Source organism: Triticum aestivum, chromosome 2B, assembly GCF_018294505.1.
Source record: "Triticum aestivum cultivar Chinese Spring chromosome 2B, IWGSC CS RefSeq v2.1, whole genome shotgun sequence".
NCBI lineage: Eukaryota > Viridiplantae > Streptophyta > Magnoliopsida > Poales > Poaceae > Triticum > Triticum aestivum.
The window spans coordinates 772551450-772575403 of NC_057798.1; the positions used below are offsets into that span (position 1 = coordinate 772551450).

A 23954-nucleotide genomic window follows, 5' to 3' on the forward strand; every position below is an offset into this window, starting at 1 on the left:
TGCTCGAATCAATGATATTTGCTCATGCCTTAGCTCGTGAAAAATCTTGCTTCGTCCAAGGGCTTCGTGAAAATATCTGCAAGGTTATCATGAGTGTTGACATACTCGAGCTTGATCTCCCTTCGCCTAATGTGATCTCGGATGAAGTGATATCGAATCTCAATATGCTTCGTCTTGAAGTGTTGCACCGGGTTGAGAGAGATCTTGATGGAACTTTCATTGTCACACCAAAGAGGCACTTTATCACAAGTGACACCGTAATCCTTCAAAGATTGCCTCATCCATAGGAGTTGAGCACAACAATTACCGGCAGCCACATACTCCGCTTTGGTGGACGAGAGAGATACACAACTTTGCTTCTTAGAAGACCAACTCACTAAAGAGCAACCAAGCAATTGGCACCCTCCGGAGGTGGACTTCCTATCCACTTTGTCTCCCACCCAATATTAATCTGTATAGCCCAGAAGATCAAAGTTGGCTCCTCTTGGGTACCGTAAGCCAAAGTTTGGGGTATGAGCCAAATCTCGAAAGATTCACTTGACCGCCACAAAGTGACTTTCCTTAGGTGCGGCTTGAAACCGTGCACAAATTCCCACACTCAGCATGATATCCGGTCTAGATGCACAAAGGTAAAGCAAGGATCCAATCATGGAGCGATATACCTTTTGATCCATCGCTTTACCATTGGGATCAATGTCAAGTTGGCATTTGACGGAAATTGGAGTGGAGGCCGGCTTGACATCACTTAGCTTGAATCTCTTGAGCATGTCTTGAGTGTATTTGGCTTGGTTGATGAAGGTTCCTTCTCGTCTTTGCTTGATTTCGAACCCGAGAAAGAACTTCAACTCTTCCATCATAGACATCTTGAACTTTGAGGTCATGAGAGTGGCAAATTCTTCATTGAAAGCTTTGTTAGGGGAACCAAAAATAATATCATCAACATATAGTTGGCACACAAACAACTCCCCTTTGACCTTCTTAGTAAAAAGAGTGGGGTCGATTTTCCCGATTTTGAATCCACGATCTTGTAACAACTCTGTAAGATGCTCATACCACGCACGTGGGGCTTGTTTAAGGCCATAGAGCGCCTTGTGGAGTTGATACACATGATCGGGGAAATAGGGATCATCGAACCCCAGGGGTTGTTTGACATAACGAACTCATTAATGGGACCATTAAGAAAAACACTCTTCACATCCATTTGTTGCAGCTTGAAATTATGATGAGAAGCATAAGCAATCAACAAACAAATAGATTCATGGTGAGCAACGGGAGCAAAGGTATCACCGTAGTCGATACCCTCGACTTGGGAGTAGCCTTGTGCCACCAAACGAGCCTTGTTGCGAACAATGACCCCATGAGCATCTTACTTGTTCTTGAATATCCACTTGGTTCCAATGACATTATGATTCCCGGTCGGCCTTGGCACTAACTTCCATACTTGATTGTGCTCGAAGTTGTTGAGTTCTTCATGCATGGCATTGAGCCAATCCGGATCCTCGAGCGCCTCATAAACCTTTTGGGGTACGACACAAGAAACAAACGCGTGATGTTCACAATAGTTTGCTAACTGTCTACAAGTGCTTACCCCCTTTCTTAGACTTCCAACCACATTGTCCATGAGATGACCTTTGGTAGTGAGCTTGGAAGCGATCTTCATGGCACGATGCTCTAGTTCCTCCTCTGAAGTGAAAGTAGGTGGGGTAACTTGATCATCTTGAGCGCCGTCTTGAGCTTGTTCTTGATCTTGAACTTGCTCGAAAGGGAGAACTTGACCTTGGGCATCACTTGGTGGTTCATCCTCATCTTGAGGTTGATCTTGCCCTTGATCTTGTTCAAGAGGTTGAGGGCCTTCACTTTGTTCTTCGGAAGCGTGTGGGTCTTGGGTTGGTGATGGCTCCACTTGAGTGGAGCATTGTCCTTCTCCTTCGGCCACAAGGGGTTCCTCAATGGGTAGGATATGACCAACACACATTCTTCTTATGGCTTGGGGAGGAATTTCATCACATACATCACAAGTACCACTTTGCTCCACTTGGGAGCCATTATTCTCGTCAAACTCCACGTTACACGTCTCCTCAATGAGTCCGGTGGACTTGTTGAGGACACGGTAAGCATGAGAGTTTGTATCATAACCAACAAATATGCCCTCATGAGCTCTAGCCTCAAATTTAGACAAACGAACACCTTTCTTGAGGATGAAACACTTACACCCGAACACCCGGAAGTACTTGAGGTTGGGCTTGTTACCGGTAAGTATTTCATAAGGAGTCTTGTTCAAGCCTTTGCGGAGATAGAGCCGATTGGATGCATGACATGCTGTGTTGATGGCTTCGGCCCAAAAGTTGTAAGGAGACTTGAACTCCGCCATCATGGTCCTTGCCGCATCCATCAACGTCCGGTTCTTACTCTCCGCGACACCATTTGTTGAGGGGTGTATGGTGCAGAATATTGATGCTTGATCCCCTCATCACTAAGAAACTCATCCAAGGTGTAGTTCTTGAACTCGGTGCCGTTGTCACTCCTTATTGTCAAGATCTTTGCATCATGTTGACGTTGAGCTTCATTTGCAAAGTCGATGACGGTTTGTTGAGTCTCACTCTTCCTCTTGAAGAAATATACCCAAGTGTATCTTGAATAATCATCCACAATCACCAAGCAATACTTTCTACCCCCAAGACTATCAAAGGATGGAGGCCCAAAGAGATCCATGTGAAGGAGCTCCAAGGGTCTCTTCGAGTAGATGATAGTCGTGGGAGGGTGAGCCTTCTCATGTAGCTTTCCTTTGATACAAGCACTGCAAGCACGATCTTTGGCAAAACTAACATTTGTTAGTCCACGGACATGGTCCCCCTTGAGAAGACTTTGCAAAGATCTCATATTGACGTGGGCTAAACGGCGATGCCAAAGCCATCCCACATCAACTTTAGCCATTAGGCATGTCGCGGTCTTAGTGGGTCGCTCCGAAAAGTTAATCACATAAAGACCGTTCTCGACATGCCCAACAAAGGCTACTTTAAGAGTCTTGCTCCACAAGAGGGCCACGGTATCAATATCAAAGAAAGTGGCAAAGCCCATGAGTGCAAGTTGACGAACGGAAAGTAGATTGTAAGCAAGGGACTCAACAAGCATGACTTTCTCGATCGTGAGATCATGAGAAATGACAACCTTGCCAAGACCCAATACCTTAGAAGACGAGGCATCACCCCACTCGACGTTGGTGGGCATAGAAGGGACCTTGTGCACGTCCACCACCAAGTCCTTGCTTCCGGTCATATGATTTGTGGCTCCACTACCGAGCAACCATGATCCCCCACCGGAAGCAAACACCTACAAGAGATCAATGCTTGGTTTTAGGTACCCATTTTGTAATGGGTCCTTTGATGTTAGTAACAAGGGTCTTAGGAACCCAAATAGACCATTCAATGTACTCATAAGGAGAACCAACAAATTTAGCATAAACATGCCCATCACTAGCACGGCACAACACATAAGAAGGGTTAAAGTCGCCGGCTTTGTTGGAAGGGGTGGCATTGCCCTTTTTGACATCACCACCCTTCACATTGTTCTTCTTCTCCTTAGGAGCACCCTCTCCCTCCTTCACAAAAGTTTGCTTGAGAGGGGGAGGTCGTTTGGTCTTGTCATTCTTCTTCTTGTTCTTGGACTTGGGTGCGAAACCCAACTCCCTCCTTTGGCCACAACTTCCTTTTGATTGCTCAAAAGGTCATTGAGGTTCTTCTCACCTTGTATGCATGTTACAAGGCCTTTCTCAAGTTGCTCCTTCAACTTGGCATTCTCCTCCACAAGATGCACATGCTCACAACACGGGTTAGTAGCATTTGCATTATCAATTAATACCATATGAGGAAAGGTGGCTTTTTCCTTGGTTAGCTTCACTTGGAGTTGATCATGAGACTCCTTGAGGCTAGCATGAGCACCCTTCAAGACCTTGTGGGCCTTGTTGAGTATATCAAACTCCTCATCGAGTTTAGCATGGTCAACCCCAAGTTTAGCCTTCTCGGAATTTAGCACACGAGATACAACAAGAGCATGATCAAGATATTTCTTTAATTTAGCATGGTCATTGTTGTGTGACTCCTCAAGAGCCAAACGATGCCCACGCTCTTCCTCAAGAGCATTAGAGAGATCCGATATCTCATCGGCATAGTCACGACTATGACCTTCCATCTTAGAGATGGTTTCTTCATGAGCCTCGATCATGTCATTGGCTGCACCAAGTTGTTCCAAGAGAGCAATAAAGTGCTTCTTGGATTTTCCCTTGAGCTTACTCATAAAAGACTCAAATTCATACACTTCCTCATTAGACCCCTCACTTTCACCAATGCAATCCGTTAAGGATGGATTAGTAATGATGGTGGTTTTGATGTTGGGGTTGCTTTATCCATGAGGCACTTGGCGGTGATGTTCTCATTGGGTGAATCAAAGAGAGACACCCGTGGAGTTGTGGCAATGGAAACGGAGGCCATGGTCATTGCTTCACCATCTTCATCATCATCGTCATCCTCATGGTATTCTTCTTGAACCACCAACCCTCGACTAGGAGTCTTTTTCGTGAATTTGTTCTTGTTGGGGAAGGACTTGGCTTTGTCTTTTCGGATGAGCTTGCCACCATTGTCTTCCCGCTTCTTGTAAGGGCAATCCACAACAAAGTGGCTCACATTTCCACAATTGTAACATGTTCTCACACGTTGCTTGCCCTTGAAACCACTTGAGTTGTTCTTGTTGAAGTTGGGCCTTGTGTTCTTCTTGCTCCAAAATTGCCTCGAAGAAAGAGCCATGTGCTCATGATAATCATATTTTGTATCTTCGGGGTTGCTCTCCTCATCTTTCTCTTGTTCCTCTTATTCCACAATAACCTTGGCCTTCAAGGCAAGGTTGGGCTTCTTTGCTCTTTGATAACACAACACCGCGTTGTCGGCGGTCTTGTCCAAGATCCTCATTGCCACAAACTCATCCAACACTTCATTTGAGGACAAGGACTGGAAGTCCGGTCTTTGATGGATGATGGAGGACATGGCCTTGTGGTAGGGCATCATGGCCTTGAGGAACTTGCGCTTGATCCAATTGTCATCCATATCCTTACTACCATGATCTCGGAGTGAGACCGCGAGAGTGGTCAATCTCCGGTAAAGCACACGAGGTTCTTCATCTTCATTCATTGCAAACTTATCGGCTTCATCTTGCACCACTTCATAGTTGGAGCGTTGAATGCTAGCGCTTCCCTTGTAGAGGGAAACAACATGGTGCCATGCTTCCTTGGCCATGGTGAATGGTCGGAGATGAGCAATGTCTTCGGGTGGAATTGCATCTTGAATGATGAAGAGAGCATTCTTGTTGAATTGATTATCCGCGGCTTCTCTTGTAGTGAAGTTGCTTGGGTCATGCGGATAGAAACCTTCTTCAATAATTCTCCAAAGATTATTGTTAACATGTTTTAAGTGATGCTTAAAGCGATAGACCCAAGCATCAAAATCTTCATTTTTCACAATCTTAGGAGGAGGGCCAGCATGATTTAAATGAGTAAAGGGAATCGGTCCTCCATAAGTAAGTGGAGGTTCCACATGGGCAAAGATGCCGGTGCCATTTCTACCACTAGTAGAAGGACCCTTTTCACTAGTAGCTCCCCCCTTGTCGGAGTTAGCATTCGTCACCTTGTTAGTGGGATCACCCACTTTCATCGGCAAGGTAGATAGATTAAGTCCTTCTAAGAATTTATTAGACATGCTTTCAACCTTGGTTGTCATGGAGGTTTTCAATGTGTCCAAAGCCACATTGAATTCCTCACGAGAGACTGCGGTTCCCCCATCAGCCATAGTAGAGCTCGGATTCACACCGGAGTGCACCTCCCCACCGTCTACGGTGTCAACCATACTCTTCAGACAGCAAAGTCCTTAATAAAGAGACGAGGCTCTGATACCAATTGAAAGGATCATTATAGTTGACTAGAGGGGGGTGAATAGGCAACTAACAATTTTTAGCTTTTCTTTACCAATTTCAACTTTGCATCAAAGAAGGTTGTCTAGATATGCAACTAGGTGAGCAACCTATATGATGCGAAAACAACAAGCACACAAGCAAGCAAGAGATGCAACACAATATAAGCTTGCGCAAGTAAAGGTGAGAGATAACCAAAAGGGGAACTGATGGAGATGAGGATGTGTTATCGAAGTTCCTTCCTTTTGAGGGGAAGTACGTCTATGTTAGAGCGGTGTGGAGGCACAATGCTCCCCAAGAAGCCACTAGGGCCACCGTATTCTCCTCACGCCCTCACACAATGCGAGATGTCGTGATTCCACTATTGGTGCCCTTGGAGGCGGCGACCGAACCTTTACAAACAAGGTTGGGGCAATCTCCACAACTTAATTGGAGGCTCCCAACGACACCATGAAGCTTCACCACAATGGACTATGGCTCCGCGGTGACCTCAACCGTCTAGGGTGCTCAAACACCCAAGAGTAACAAGATCCGCAAGGGATTAGTGGGGGAATCAAATTTCTCTTGGTGGAAGTGTAGATCGGGGCCTTCTCAACCAATCCCGAGCAAATCAACAAGTTTGATTGGCTAGGGAGAGAGATCGGGCGAAAATGGAGCTTGGAGCAACAATGGAGCTTTTGGTGGCCCGCAGTACTACCCTGGGCGCGGCAGAGCCTGGACCTGAACAGATGAGCACCGACAGGGTGCGGTAGAACCGCTGGCGCGGTACTACCGCGACCCCGTGCGGTACTACCGCAGGGCAGCCACGGCCGAGGCATGGTAGGCACGGATATAAAAACTTACATCTGTGACTACCTCCGTGAGATTTTATCAGTGCAAAAATCCGACACGGTACTACCGCAACCCAGGTGCGGTACTACCGTGTAGGGTGCGGATGTAAAAAATTACATCTGCCCCTACTTCCACTCATGCCGCTATGCCTGGCCAGGCGTCACGATACTACCGCGCCAGAGAACGGTACTACCGCGTAGGCCGCGGATGTAAAAAATTACATCCGCCCCTACTACCGCTTGCGCAGCAGTGCCAAGACAGAGCTCACGGTACTACCGCTCAAGAGGAGCGGTACTACCATGGGAACCCACTGTACTACCGTGCCGGAGCCCGGTACTACCGCTGGTGCCTGCGGTAGTACCGCTCTGGGGAGCAGTACTACCGCCAGCCTGTGAATAGCAACACTCGGAGTCCTTCATTTCGCAGAGACACGGTGAGACGGAGGAAACTTCAAAGAGCCAAAGGAAAGGCGGTGCAAAAGGAACGTGTATGTGAGATTCCACCCAAACCTTTCCAATGCGGATCCCCTCTTAATAGTACTGCTTTCCTACGACTCAACTCCACCGAAAAGAAACGTAGAGAAATGTTGTCTTCAATAATCTTCGAGGGGCATCAAATCGTCTTGTGTTCAGTCATGATATATCTGAAAAGCTCAATGCACATGATTAGCCCGCAAAAGCATTGTCATCAATCACCAAAACTACTAAGGGACAAGTATGCCCTTACAAACACCTCACTGGATGGGCGGAACAGACCAACGGGATATGTAAAAAAGAAAAACAACGAGTCTCTACCATTATTGACGACCTGGACAAAATTGCAGAGCGTGCACCTTATCTCAAGAAGAGATTGGATTCAAAAATCAATCTAATGATAAGATTGCCCATCTTTTACGAGAAGAGGAGATCAAATACTATGAGTGATCCAAAGCTGATTTCATTTTGATGGGTGATAGTAATACAAGATACTTCTAATTGGTTGCCAATGGACGGCGTTGGAAGAAATATATTTACAATCTGTGATATCTCTTTCATTCCGACATGCTTAGCGTATATGGTCATGTGTGATCGGGAGAGCTAACGCAGACAATTGCGCCGGACAAGCCATGTGAGATCAGCGTAGCTTCCCAACCAATATATTTGGAAAAAACATTTGCATTGGAAAAGCTTTTCACACACAACTTTCTTTATCAATTGTCTGTGACAGAGGGGGGGGGGGCGATCACAAACTCGTTGCCTCAGTTAAGCACTTGCATTATTTAAGTATATTACACACGGTAAAGAAAACTGTATGACATAAGGCTACCCACTACACACGCTTTTGCAAAACTGAAGAAACACAATAATTATGACAGATCTTCTAAAAAAATTCAATGTGCAAATGAATTAATTGCTACTGAGACAACAACGAAATTCAGGAACATCACATGCTAAATTAACTTCAACAGCGTTGTAAATTTCTTAGTCATGTGTGATAATATAGTGCCAATTTTATGAGAAAACTAAATATAACTGCAATAGCACAACGACAGTGTTTGAATGACGTCAAATTAATACTAACCGATATGTACATGCACAAAATTTTATAACATAGAACTTATGTTATCGATTAAAATAGCATTGTCATCATTTCACTTCAGAATATTGTAACATAGAATGGATGCCATCAATTAAAATAGCACTCACATAGAACTGTGACAACACATCCAGAATAAAATAGCACAATGACAATGTCTGAATCACATCTAATATAACCAATGGTTTATAACAACAAAGCTGGGACTAACCTTCTCTACACATGCCCAAAACTTTCTCCCACTGCCCACAATTTCAAAAGTCATTAACTTCACACATGAGGATTAATGCTGACGAAGAGCAGGCAGACTTCAGCTACCCCGCTACATTCTTTGGAAATGATGGTCCTAGGGAGCTATAAGAGGAAGAAATGGCTCAAATCGTCTGCCACGTTAAAATCCTCAATTCCAGACAATTACCCTAATCCTAGGTAAGCGAGAGAGAGGAGACAGGAATACCTGGCCGGTGAGAGATTCGTCGTCGTCGGAGGAACCGTTGGAGGGTCATTCCTGGAGATCATGGCGTCCGCGGCGTTTGGATGCGAGACGGGGAGAGCGAGCAAGAAAGCACGGAAGTGGCTAGAGTGCTTAGGAAGTGAGGTGGAAAGAAAGAAAATGTGGCTCTTGGTGGTGACGGAAAGGGGTGGGAGAGGTAGATATTTCGGCGGTTGCTGATTTTTTTCGCTTGATGCAGGGAAACTTGGCGTGCAAAGTGTGGGGGAGGGAAATGGGTGGGGTAGTAGTATGGGTGATCCACGCGAGCCCTCGCTTGCCCGTCTCAGTGGAGCCGTGATCGGTGATGCAGTGGTAGGTTATGCTGCCGAATGGCGTGGGAAGACCACTTGGTGTGGGTTATGCGGGTGTGGTAAACGGGTTGAACAGTGATGGCAGCAGCATGCGAGTGATGTGGAACAACTTCCTTAACCAACTACCAGATGTTCACTTTAGGACCCGAGCACACTTGCATCACACACAGCAAATATGTCAGTATTTGTCCACGGAAACCACTAACAATGGTACTCGAGCATCGATTTACAAGTAAATTTTCAATTTTTTTAGGGATTGTCATACATCTCTTCTATTACGAGGAGCGAAGACTTGAATCAGTGTGTAGAGACAATTGGAATGTCTTCCAAACAAGGAAAAATACTCGTGCTCTACAAACACATTCATACTCAAAAGCGGCCTTCACGTTCCAACTATCTTCATCATTGCCAGTGCTATATATGATGCCGATTGGAAAGTTTGGATTGGAATGGATGCACAGGTTTTCTTTTCCGGATAAATCGTGTGGCACTTCCATTTAGGAAGGCATACAACAATTTCGCTACTCTATTAAAAAAATCTTTGACAAGACAACACGTGAATAAGCTTTCATTGTATAAGATGCCGAAAAAAGAGAGACTAAAATGCCTTCTAGTTTCTTTGTTGTCGTCCAGTATCTTAGAGCTCACTGATATATTGATTTAGGGCTGGAAATGTAAGCCAAGCATGACACACTTATATGAGCATTATCACTCTTGGACTACACATATTTTTGTTCTCAAAGCAAGTGCATGAAGGCATACATATATAGTATAGGGGTATCACACTAAAAGTGTTATTTGTTTGACGTTGTCAAGAGATAAGAAATGATGCATTTGTGTTAGTTGTGGTGTAGCGAGAAATGTATGTAAAAATGCATGATGAAACACAAGAAGTCACACGGGTCAAATTAGATTTCAATTCCACTCAGCTGGTGGCACATGCAATTGGTGGAGAGGCCTCGGCGAGCCAATAGAAATGCTTTTGTGCATGCATCATTAGCATGAGAAAACCATGAAAGATGGTGTCCCTGGGTGTAGGATTTTTTGTTAGCTTGGTGATGGGTGATCACTCTGTTGGTGTGCTATGTGGCTCTGCAACTATTGCCCGTCCTGGGTGGTGGTGTGGTGGAGAACCCAACCATCGCATTCTCTTAGACACCAACGAGTGGGACACAAATTTGGTTGAGAGATCCTGACAAACTTGATTGAACTTGCCTATTTTTTCCTTTCGAAAGAAGAAAGAACTTTCCTTGCTCAAAATGGGACAAATCCCATAATACGTACATGTCAAATTGTCCTACGAAATTATGGAAGCAATAGAACGAGAGTTTATTAGCAAAACTTTTTTTTTGAATGATTTGAAGATTCTCCACCAGGCCTGCCACATGCGGTTTTAGCAAATCCAAGTAGTTCTAATCGAGGACTATAGACTTGCAATACAAAATATAAACTCACACACCATAGTTCTGAACAGGCTCGGTAGACTCGTGGAACCATTTTACATGGATCATTTTTAAGGGAAAATATATATGAACACTCCGCTTGCGGGTTGTTACAAACTGGAGGAAATGCTGAAGCCCATTGCAAAGATAAAATTTCCCCATTTTTTCAGTTGGACCTGTCGGTTCTGTCAACTATAAAATAATTTGCCATAGAATTAGGCTAAATCTGTAGGTACGGTCAAACAATAACATGAATCGCTGATAAGTCAAAGCCATGTGAGCCCAGAGCCTTCTTGCGAGTCTCACCACGTGACAGTTGATCAAAGCACCAACAAATCAGAGCTAGTCATGAGCACACGAATTGAGATGCCAGAGAACTAATCAACTAGCACTCTCATAAACATTTCACTACATCATGTTCCAAAATTTTGTGTGGCGAGAGAAACTGAGATTCAGGTCACTCAAGTTGATGTAGTAGCACTGTGGCCTCTAGAAATGGTACCCATGAATTTGAGTAGCTAGTGAAAATCTTTGTGGTCAAGACAACGCGATGGTGTTGCAGCTTTGGTTTCATGAGAGATTCCTAGACGGTCGAATATCCATTGGCGAAAATACTATACCTATTCATCTACTTGTGAGTGCCCAAGAGTGGGATATGTCTGAAAACATACATCTTCGGGGCAAAAAACAAGAAAGAACAATATGGTCAGACAAGGTAAAAAATCAAGCTCCAATCTTGAAATTTATCAGCCATGGCATCGAGCATGTTTGTGTACCACCATGAATTAGCAGGCCATGCCAAGCTCTTACAGAAATGCATACACGGCGTGCCCAGCTTCAAACAGTACCACCCCGTCCATCATCCCATGGAACCATAAACCCGGTGTCTGTAGGTTTTCAAGGATTCAGATTTCAGAGACAACACATTTGCAAGAGGATTCATCTACGAAATATATTTAGTTTAACCATGGTTGTTGGGCTGTTGTTACCTTTCTTGCTTCAGGTGTTACCCTGTCAGCAAATGATTTGCTTAGAGGAGCTGAACCACTGAAAACAACACACCCACCTAAAGTCTGGAGGTAGAGAATACTTTGCTATGGCTACAGTGCCTGTGGAGAAAGAATGGAAAATAGAAATTCTGTCAGTAAGTACTGTCTTGAAACCAAAAATTATCAGATGCAGATTTCAGCACTTGACCTCCTTGGCTTAATCCACAGACTAAAATGTCGGTCGGACATGTTCTGGCAGACAATTTTTTGTCTAGCATTTCGTTCAGATGCTCAACAGCTTCTAGGACTCCTTCATCATCTCCAACAGAAGGTCGAAGAAACAAATTGGGCTCAACGAGCAAAGTAGACCACTTTACCCACCCTCCATCTCTAATAAGAATGCTATAATAGCAAAAGAGGTATTAGCCTGTAAATGTGTAGAGCGTTAGGTTAGTTTATCTGTTCTTCTTTCGATTTAGAGTTCTAATACTCTGCTGTTGTAACTTGTACACTGATCTGCTTGAGTGGTCATGAGTATTGTAAAAGCGTTAATTGGTAAAAAAGGTCCGTGGAAATGCAAGGGCTCGATAGTTGCTCTATGTTTTAAAACATCAAATTGATGAGAATATGGTGTCATGTTGTTCTGAAGCAACCCACTCCATTACGCGAATCAGACTGAAGCGAGCGGAAAAAGTTTGTCGTTGCTCCCTCACCCGCCCCCGCGTCGCTCCCTTGGGGCGACTCGGGCGGCCCCCAACCCTAGCCCGCCGCCGGCCTCTCCCCTCCTCCCTCCCGACCTTGCCGCCACCGGAGACAGCTGCCGGCAAGCCCGCGCGGCGCCGAGGAAGGTGGCGGCGAGGCTTGCCGCTCCTGCCTCGCGCGGAGGGCATGGTGTGCCGGGGTGGCGGCCCCGGTCAAGGTGGGCAGCGTTGTTCCCTGCGGCGGACGGCGGCTGCGGGTGCTCGGCTGGGCTCCTCGGCTTGCTTGGGCGGCGAGGCCCCGGTGGATGGAGCTCGCGGTGGCCGGATTTCCTCCGTCGGTCGGCCTCCAGATCTGAATCGGCCAGCTCCAAATCCACCCTCCTCACCTTCTCCCGTTCGATCTCAGCTCCGGTGCGGCCCTGCTCGCCGGATCCGGTGGTTGCCGGTGTTTTGGCGGTGGGGCTCCTGGGACCGGGGGAAACCCTTGGCCGCCGCCGGCGGCCACAACCACGACGATGCCGCGGCGTCGAACTACTTCTTGGAGGCTTCGTTGAGGTATCCCACCCCCCACCCATCTGCCCCTGCATCTAGGTGAAAACCTTGGTCCTATTTCAGGACGACGGCGCCGCTACGGCACTGTTCCCCTTCCTGAAGGCGCCGTCCTTGTACTGCGGGGTGGATGTCGAGTTTGGATGTATTGGTGGCTGCAGTGGCGGCATTGCTCTTCATCAACCTCTCGCCGTGTCGATTTAGTTCGCGTTCCTATCTTGCAGTGCGCGTCTCCTTCGTGGCTGTGCCATGGCAACTGAAGTTTCTTGTGGAGCACAATGTGGTCTGTTGCAGCCCCTCCCATGATACATCTGGTTGCCATTTGTGAATTCGGGTTCTTGGGGAACCACTTCGCCTGCCGACGACGAGAAGGTTGTGGCCTCCTACGGCAACGAAGACGGATTTCATTATGCCCAGGTTGTTCATCATGCTGGAGTGGACTTGAGCCTTCTCCTTTCACATTGTTGCTTTCCACAAGTTTGATGTTTGTCCGGTGCTGATTGCTTCGGTGGACGAAGACCTTGACTGCTCAAGCTTAGTTCTTCAGTTTCATCTTGGTAGCTGCTTGTGTAGTCTTTGGTTTGTGCACTGTCCTGTTTTGCACCTTGTATCGGCCGCCTGAGGTTGTTCTGCCTCAGTGTCTTCCTTTTCTTTCTTTTTCATGTTGCATGTATGTGGTTGATCGATGTAATCCTGACCGGTTGATGGCTTTGTTAATTCAAAGTCGGGCTAGGTTCGAGCCTCCTCTTGGGCTCGGCCGATGCCTTTCCTCTAAAAAAAATGCTGTTCTGAAGCAGAAGTGCCTTACAGTCTTATACTCTTATTCATTAGTCTTCAACAATGTTTACTTAGTAATAGTCCTATAAATTGACATGCAAATATCACTCGCAGTTCCAGTTTACCGAGTATTTGCTGGAGGTGTGAACCAATCTTGATTTCAGACGCATGCGTAGTCTGCAGCAGACTTCAAATATTTTGAACTACCCAATTTTTTTGCAGTAACGAAGGCTGCTGTCGAGCAACAGTATGATACAGACGGGAAAAATGGCTACAGGAAGCAGGCATTTCTGCAGTGTAAACAGAGCAGGGAATTACAACGGTTGGCGAACCACGCATTAATTGATCAGCACGTCACCTGCAGAAGCAACACCGCAAATCGATGGAGCAACGTGGTGAGATCTCAGTTGTAGTTCCCACTCGAATCAGAAACAACTAGTGATGGGGCGTACCATAGCAGGTGATGGGGGCGGTGGGGAAAGACAGGCGGCTAAGAAGTAGGGCGCGGCTCTGCTCACCCATCTCGGCGGAGCCATGCAGCTAAAGCACGAGCTCGCCCTTCGGCGTCGCAGCAGAGGGAGGCGACATCCTGACTGACGGTGGTTTGTGCTGATGAAGGGTGCGGGAAGGGAAACGAGTAAGGGCGTGGGAGGCGTGGGCTCTGCGTGACGAAGATGGCGGCAGCGTGCCGTGCCGTGCGGCCGAACATGCCCTCACCCTACCCCGTTGTCGTTGCGGTGGGGCGGGAGCGACCATGAAGGGCGCCGGCCGGGCGGCGTCCCTTCGCAGATTGCATTGCTTTTCTATCTGGATCTTTCTAGGACACATCTAGATGTGATATAGTTATGTCACATCTAAGCTGATGTCCACTTTGCTTGTGGTTTAATTTTTTTTTCTTGTTAATGAATTATATATTTGTGAGAGCTTAGATGTGACATCCTTAAAAAACATCTAGATGTGAATTAGACAAACTGCTTATTTTCCGTCACTAAACCACGAGGTGGCCCTTAGGAGGTAAGCCACCCCTACAATATTTGCACAAGTCACACCAAAATATGTAAGTTGGTCTTTAAACGATGGAAGGTGCTAACGAGTATCAAATTTCCATTCATACAAATATTTTATTACACGCTAGTAACCGCACCCTTCTTTGCACAAATATTTAACTCCCTATAATCTAGTGCCTTGCAAAGATACTCCCGTCTCATAGTAAATCACAGATTGTAATGCTGAACTTAGAGAAATGAGCCTGTTCAGGTGATCATGGGGACACTGTTCACTGTGCCTGCAGGTGGAGCTCATGCCGAGAGGTTGCATGCTATGATCTGGCTCATGTTTCTACCATATAGCGTAAGTTTTCTTATCAGAGAACCATAGTATCAACTAACAGGATAACATCATCATAATATCTTGAAAATGCATCATAGATAAAGCATGTAACCCAGACCGCCTTGCACAAATGCAAATAAACTAAACGAAGGAGATGCTATCTAGTCTCTTTGTTTTCCTCCAATATCTCATAGCTCAGATATATTAGATTGGAAGGGAAGAAAGGTAAGACTATAGCATGACCCATTTGCGAGGACCATCACACTCAACCTACACGCAGTTTTGTTTCCAAACAAGTTCATGGATGTATATATAGCATGGGTACATCGTTCAGGAAGGTATTCATTTCTTTTGGGATCATGTACTATACAATGGCTCATGTAGAAACAACTTGACTTCATGTATATTCTTTTTGTGGTCATTGAAGAATTATGAACACAAGCTACACTTCAATGATGTGAAACGAGTGCTTGGTGTTGGTTGTGGGTTTAGCAAGATATACATGTTACTTAAACAAGTGATGCATGAAACACATAAAGTCATGGACGCCTAACAATATTTCAATTTCTGCTAACTTAAGAAACCTTTGGTACCAACGGAGGCTATGATTCCATTTTAGAGTTTGACTAGAAAGACTAGTGCAAACTTTGTCGCCACCACAGGGGGAGGCACCATCCGAACAGGTGGAGCTACCAATCAATAGGTGACACCGAGGTTTATGTTGGTGAACAATACGAGGGAGGAAAAAATCTCTCTTCAAAGGCGTATGTTGCACGGATGCGGTTGTGGAGGCTGAGAATGGGTGGGTGTGGTAGTGTTTTACCACACACTATATCCCCACCTTGCTCCCTGCCTTGTGACTCTAGAACCATTCTCTAAGCAAGTTCCGGCAAGGGTGTGGGACTATCCGCAAGATCCAAGTGGAAAAGATTCAAAGTTCCTTTAATAGGACTGCCTTGTAAAAAATTGTGTCTCACAAACATATTCCTATTTAAAACTGAACATAGAGAAATGTTTTTTTAGAAGGAGGAAGACCCCCGGCCTCTGCATGAGAATGATGCATGCGACCATCTTATTAAAGTTCAAATCAAACAAAGTCTGCAATTCAGTACACACTACTAGGAAATAGCTTATAGATAGGCGCTTACTAGCTAGTAGCGCATTATATTGACCCACGCTGCTGCTAATATCTAGCAGCGCGCCACATTGACCCCTCCCTACTAGTAAATATTTGCTAGTATCGCATGGCAAAAAAACGCGCTATTAGTAAATATCTCCCGCGGACCGGACATAGCAGTAGCGCGGGTGGTAAAACCAGCGCTACTACTAAGCGAATAGCTATAGCAGGCTGAGATGCCTCACGCTACTACTGAGCGTGTCCATCACCACACCACACGCACCCCCTCCCCCACCAAACTCTCTCTCTCTCACGAATCCTAAAAAAACTCTGTCTCTCTCTCTCGCGCGCGACCCTCAGCCCCAACCCCCTCGGTCGACCTCCTCTCCCCCACAACCTCCTCACCGCCGCCACCACCCACGCCAGCCGGTTGCGGTGAGCTCCGGCCGCGCGCAACACGTGCCAAGCTCCTCAAGCTCCACCCATCCCTCCCCTCCGTCTAGATCCGTGCCTCAAGGCATGCACCTTTGCCGGCGGCTATGGTTTTGGGCGCCTCCCGTGTTCTTGCCGGAATCCACCACAATCCGCAATGGCGAGGCTGGAGCTTGCGGGATCCGTCACCGGCGTTGCCCAGGTAGGTCCTTCCTTGCTTGGGTCCACCATCTCCTCCTTACCTCACCTTCTATTCCTACCCGTCCGTTCGCTGCAGGTCACCATGGCGTAGAGACGACAATGACGGCAAGAGGGCACCGACCTTGCCCTGCTCGAGGAGGAGGGGCGGGAGGGGTCCTGCGCGACAAAAGTAGCAGGAGCCCAAGCTTGGCAAGGGATCTCTTCTCACTTTGCAGCCCAGTATCTTTTATTATATGTGCTAGTATTATTCATTCATCCACAAGTTTTGATGTTTTCCATCTTGTGTCTTGGACAAGACATTTTGTTTGTAGAAAACCATATCGGCAACTGGTCATCTACTGTTTGGACTAAAGAATCATCAAGTCCTCCTGATATATGTTTGGATGTTAGATGGTTCATGCATATTTCTGTCTACTTCTTCTAGAATTAGTGTGTTACTTAGATTCCAAAACCAGTTCGGCAAAGATGGCATTGTGAAATTGAAACTGAATACAGGACTTGTCCTCTCTGTTTTCATTTCGTCTTGGAAAATCACAGGTCTCTAGAAGAAAGTAGTCTGCAGGGGACCTCTAGTACTAGTGTTTTTTCTTTACAGATAAGCATGTCGTTTGTTCATCTGTGATTCGTCCTTGAACTCCTAAAACTTTTGATGAGAAGAATGTTAGTAGATGCACATTTTATTAGCTTCTGCTAGTTTTCATGTGTTCAGTCTTGCCTTTTCGGAGCCTCTCCAAGACGTTTTGTTTGTGCAAAAGTATAGTTGGTTGTGCATCTATTTGTTTGTAGAAAAGTATAGCTGACGGTCAGTTAAGCATAGATAACATAATAAATAGATGGATTGCTTCTACAAGAGATTTTATCTGTAGAAAAAAGCATATAGGCTGCCTGTTCATTTATTGTTTGAACTAAAACATCCTGATGTCCTGATAAGTTTGGATGTTAGATGGATACATGTCTGCTTCTTCTAGAATTAGTGTGTTACCAAGATTCCAAAACTAGTTATGCACTGTCTAGATTCAACATAGCTTCATGTAAATTTTTTAAGATTCACCACATGTTCTGCTGCAACAAGGTGAGTTTCTTTTTCAGCAACCATTTCATTTGAACATGCATCATGCTTTTCTGAATATAACTGAACACCCTGGTGTATATATTTTAAAATTGGAAGTCAGCACCTCCCCATTTGATTGCTATGGACCTCCTTATAAGAATTACAATGGATTTCCTTAAATACTCCAAAGGAAAGACTGAATCAATTATTTATGTACATTTGTAGAAATAAAAAAGAATAGATATAAGACGTTTTTGCACTTGTCAAATCTATATGCATTCTTATATAACTATTCTCTGCACTTTTCATAGCCACCGAAGCACCATAACTGCTCTCTTTGATGGCATTGAAGAAGGTGGAATACGAGCACCAGCTTATTCTTCACATGAGATAGATGAACATGAGAATGAGCAAGCTATGAATCGATTCTAAGATCGAGTCAGCATTCTCAAGAGGGTGAGTGCCACGTAATGATTGAATATCCAAATGCTCCATCTTCGTTTTATGTAAAGAGTTGGTGTTTTCACATACCTGTTTATATTCTCAAAAAAAATTGTGTGTGTTTATCTTTTAACTTGTTCGCTTATCTAAGATTGTAAGAAGATATCTGTAATAAGTACTAATGTAGACTGGTATCCATGGTAACCATGTGCGTTCCTTGACCATTTAGTTTGAATAGCCTGTGAGGAATTAAGCATATATTTTCGGCATGAGCCCCTTTTAATTCCTACTCCATCCGTCCCATAATATAAGAATGTTTTTGACACTGGGTAGTGTCAAAAATGTTCTTATATTATGGGACGGAGGGAGTAGATGAGAAGGAATCTTAACTTAATGGGTCTTGTGAATTGGAATATACTGTTTGGTTGAACTGATGCAATTTGCGTTCTTACAAGTTTTCACTTTCTCGACGTGGGCGCAGGGGTGATCGACGCTGCATAGCACGGCCGATGGGCGCTGTGCTCTTCAACTACTCGGAGGCGGACTTCTCCGTGAAGCCCGGTGGCCACGTCGTGTAGATGATTGTCCAGGTGATTTCGACGCCGGAGGTGGCCGAGGTGGAGGACCTTGACGCCACCGTCCAGGGGGGAGGGAGGATTCGGGTCCATCGGCGTCTAAACTCCAAGCCTTGGTAGATACATCTAGGGAAGTGGTCTGTTTAGGTTGGTGATGAAACACCAGGGAAGGTACCCACTTTTTGATGATGGTTGTGTGTCTCTAATGTTAAATGGAAACTTGAGAATGTTATGTGACGTTGGTTTCGTTTGCACTGGACGTATTGCCATCCATGAATACTACATCTAACTTTTATTTCTTTTAATTCCTAAACTGTTAGTAGTAGCGTGGGAAATAAGTGAGCGCTACTAGTAGTTAGGTTAGTAGTAGCGTGGGAAATACGTGAGCACTACTAGTAGTTAGGCTAGTCGTAGCGGGTGCAGCCGCGTTACTGCTAACCATTTAGCTGTAGCGCGATAGTAGTAGCGTGATAACCACAAGTATAGGGGTCGCAACAGTTTTCGAGGGTAGAGTATTCAACCCAAATTTATTAATTCGACACAAGGAAAGTCGAAGAATATTTGCAAGTATTAGCAGCTGAGTTATCAATTCAACCACACCCGGAGATTAATTATCTGCAGCAAAGTGATCAGTAGCAAAGTAGTATGGTAGTTTTGATAGTAGTAGCAACAACAATAGTAACAGTAACAGTGATAGCAATGATTTTGTAGCAAGTGCAATAGTGACATTAGAAAATTCTTTCAGTAGTGAGTCGAGTACTTCAACTGTTCCCTTGTCAACTTTAGTGATTAACAAGATCCAGTGGAAACTACATGCACACATGTTTGCATGTATAATTAAGCGGGCATGTGCATAACTCATCAACTACCGTAAACCCCCTATACACTTATTCACATCTAGCTAGTAAGCAAAAACAGAATTTATAGTACAAGACAGTGTGACTCACCCGAAGTTGTAAGGAAGTAGTATATCTAGACAGGCATTTAGGCGCTTCAAGAACTCTAGCAAGCTTTTCTCTGTCTCTTTTCGATAGAATTCCTGTGACCATGTCTCTTCATTAATGGTATTTGGGTCAATGAACCCAATGCAATAGCGTCCAACTTTTTTTCATTTCATACATCTTCATTCTGCATAATACCACATAAAAGAATATAGTGAGGATAATTACAGGTAATGATCAACAAGCACTGGAGCTAGCTACTGACTTATTTATTAAATTACCAAAAGAAATAACTTATAGACAATAGCAACTGACGAGGGATTTGTCGAGTGCGTCTTAATTGAATAACTGAAACAGTTCTGTAAACTCGACATACAGAGTCATATCATTATAGTAATACTCTTCCTTGGTTTTCACCATGAGGGACTCTCGTTCGGTAGTCTTGGTTTCATTCATGTACCATTTCTCGAGTATTGACGATCGAATCTCGGGCAAGTAACTTACCAATAGACAAAGGGAATTACGTATGTTGTCATAACAGTTCGACCGATAAAGATCTTCGTACAATATGTAGGAGCCAATATGGACATCCAGGTTCCGCTATTAGTTATTGACCGGAAAGGTGTCTTGGTCATATCTACATAGTTCTCAAACCCATAGTGTCCACACGCTTAATGTCCATTGACGATATAGTTTTATATGAGTTTTGTGATTTGCTGACCGAATGTTGTTCAAAGTCCTAGATGAGATCACGGACATGTCGAGGAGTCTCGAAATGGTCGAGAGGTAAAAATTGATATATAGGGCGATGGTATTCAGACACCGGAAGAGTTTCGGAGTGCACCGGGTAGTCATCAGGTCGCCGAAAGGGGTTCCGAACACCCCCGGTAAGTGTATGGGTGTAATGGCCAAAGGAGGGGACAGACCAGCCCACTAGGGGGCTGGCGCGCCCCTCTCCTTGGCAGGCCATCCCTAGGGGAAAGAAAGGGGAGGGGTGGCCCCTCCTGCCTTTCCCTCCTCGTGAGAGAAAGCAAAGGGCGGGGCGCCTCCTCCGCATGCCTTCCGCCCGCACTCAAATATGGAAGTGGGGCGCGGCTTGGGGAAGTCCCCAAGGAGGATTCGACCCTACTTGGGACGCCCCTTGGCCTCTCCTCTCTCCCCCACCTATATATATGTGGGATGGGGGTGCCACACAGAACGACAACAATCTCTTAGCTGTGTGGGGCGCCCCCTCCACCGTTTACACGCTCGGTCATATTTTCGTAGTGCAGAGGCAAAGCCCTGCGGATATAGCATCACCGTCACTGTCACCACGCCATCGTGCTGCCGGAACTCATCCACTACGTCGACGTCTTGTTGGATCAAGAAGGCGTGGACGTCACCGAGTTGAACATGTGCTGAACGTGGAGGTGTCGTACGTTCAGTACTTGATCGGTTGGATTGCGAAGAAGTTCGACTACATTAACCGCGCTACTAAACGCTTCCGCTTCCGGTCTACGAGGGTACGTAGACACAATCTCCCCCTCGTTGCTATGCATCTCCATGGATAGATCTAGTGTGTGCGTAGATTTTTTTGTTTTACATGCAATGTTTCCCAACAGCTGGACCATTTGGCATGGGCCTTTTGTTTTTAGGATACATGCATGGACCATTTTCGCTACCAAGGAGAAGGAAAATCTCGCTCTGGTCGGCGGTTCATGGGGCGTTACAACCGGCAGAAGAAGCTGAAGCCACAGCTACAGGAGCCCCTGCTCCTCGGGAGGCCATGGTCCATGATTCCCCCTTGAACATGCTCACCTAAGCCACCACCCCCGCCATCGGCCCACCGCTCGGATTACTAGAGCTCATAGGGCTCCAGCTCTGTCACTCTGTGGCTAAGCCCCTCCTACATCTTGAACTTATAGTGCATGCCGAGCCTTCCCCGCAGGAACTTGGTCCCGTTTTGCCTGCCTCCATCGGGACCAGGAAGTCTGATCGCCTGTGCACCCACAACACCGGTGTCTTCTTTGCCTCTGACCCTGGACGTGAAGGACGCACCGCACTTTCCATCCGAATGTTTTATTTTCCCAGGGATTCAAAGCTGTCATATGTCTTTTCAAACTATGTTTATGTGAGCACTTCTTGTATTGTCCGGTCTGAAGTAATGCTGCCCAAACTGATGATCGAATTCCACATGATAGGCCTAATAAACTGAAAAAGTTCCTAACCTTGTGAAGTGCCAAGAAACAAAGTCTTCTACAACTTTAACATGAAGAGGGATTTGCATTATTCTTTTAACATGCATCAACAAGTAAGAAAACATTGCAAAGGAGTGTTGGAAATATGCCCTAGAGGCAATAATAAATTAGTTATTATTATATTTCCTTGTTCATGATAATCGTTTATTATCCATGCTATAATTGTATTGATAGGAAACTCGGATACATGTGTGGATACATAGACAACACCATGTCCCTAGCAAGCCTCTATTGACTAGCTCGTTGATCAATAGATGGTTACGGTTTCCTAACCATGGACATTGGATGTCGTTGATAACGGGATCACATCATTAGAAGAATGATGTGATGGACAAAACCCAATCATAATCCTAGCACAAAGATCGTAGTTCGTATGCTAAAGCTTTTCTAATGTCAAGTATCTTTTCCTTAGACCATGAGATTGTGCAACTCCCGGATACCGTAGGAATGCTTTGGGTGTACCAAACGTCACAACGTAACTGGGTGACTATAAAGGTGCACTACAGGTATCTCCGAAAGTGTCTGTTGGGTTGGCACGAATCGAGACTGGGATTTGTCACTCCGTGTAAACGGAGAGGTATCTCTGGGCCCACTCGGTAGGACATCATCATAATGTGCACAATGTGACCAAGGGGTTGATCACGGGATGGTGTGTTACGGAACGAGTAAAGAGACTTGCCGGTAACGAGATTGAACAAGGTATCGGTATACCGACGATCGAATCTCGGGCAAGTACAATACCGCTAGACAAAGGGAATTGTATACATGATTGATTGAGTCCTTGACATCGTGGTTCATCCAATGAGATCATCGTCGAACATGTGGGAGCCAACATGGGTATCCAGATCCCGCTGTTGGTTATTGACCGGAGAACGTCTCAGTCATGTCTGCATGGTTCCCGAACCCGTAGGGTCTACACACTTAAGGTTCGATGACGCTAGGGTTATAAAGGAAGTATGTATGTGGTTACCGAATGTTGTTCGGAGTCCCGGATGAGATCCCGGACATCACGAGGAGTTCCGGAACGGTCCGGAGGTAAAGATTTATATATGGGAAGTCCTGTTTTGGTCACCGGAAAAGTTTCGGGTTTTTCCGGTAACGTACCGGGACCACCGGGAGGGTCCCGGGGGTCCACCAAGTGGGGCCACCAACCCCGGAGGGCTGCATGGGCCAAGTGTGGGAAGGAACCAGCCCCAGGTGGGCTGGTGCGCCCCCCACAAGGGGCCCAAGGCGCAAGGGAGAGTGGGAGGGGGCAAACCCTAGGGCAAATGGGCCCTAAGGCCCACCCCAGGCGCGCCTCCCCTCTCTTCCCCTCTGGCCGCCACCCAGATGGCATCTGGGGCTGCCGCCACCCTTGGGGACGGAACCCTAGAGGGGGCGCAGCCCCCTCCCCTCCCCCTATAAATACTTGAGGCTTGGGGGCTGCCCAACACACGAGTTTCTCCCTCTATTGGCGCAGCCCTACCTCTCTTACTCCTCCTCTCCCGCGGTGCTTGGCGAAGCCCTGCTGGACTACCACGCTCCTCCATCACCACCACGCCGTTGTGCTGCTGCTGGACGGAGTCTTCCTCAAACTCTCCCTCTCTCCTTGCTGGACCAAGGCGTGGGAGACGTCACCGGGCTGTACGTGTGTTGAACGCGGAGGTGCCGTCCGTTCGGCACTAGGATCTCCGGTGATTTGGATCACGACGAGTACGACTCCTTCAACCCCGTTCTCTTGAACGCTTCCGCTTAGCGATCTACAAGGGTATGTAGATGCACTCTCCTTCCCCTCGTTGCTGGTTTCTCCATAGATAGATCTTGGTGACACGTAGGAAAATTTTGAATTTCTGCTACGTTCCCCAACAAGGAGCACCTCATCCCACTGTCCCATATGGGGATCAATAATTTCTTCCACCTTATTCAACATTGTTCATCCCCTTGGGGTAATGATTCTTCTCGACCCTAAAGCGAATCCAACGGTCGTCCCAAATATTGATAGGTGACCGCGAACCCATTCGCCATATG

The 23954-nt window shown here is 46.0% G+C and overlaps 1 protein-coding gene across 1 annotated transcript; it reads left to right on the plus strand.

Moving 5' to 3' along the window:
* Window positions 1–11402: 11402 nt before the first annotated feature.
* Window positions 11403–13645, plus strand: LOC123039618 (uncharacterized). Its single transcript, XM_044462703.1, has 4 exons — window positions 11403–11496; window positions 11611–11686; window positions 12246–12852; window positions 12913–13645. Exons 1-4 carry the CDS (start codon window positions 11403–11405, stop codon window positions 13048–13050), a joined length of 915 nt encoding a protein of 304 aa, XP_044318638.1. The 3' UTR covers window positions 13051–13645.
* The last annotated feature ends 10309 nt before the right edge of the window (window positions 13646–23954 follow it).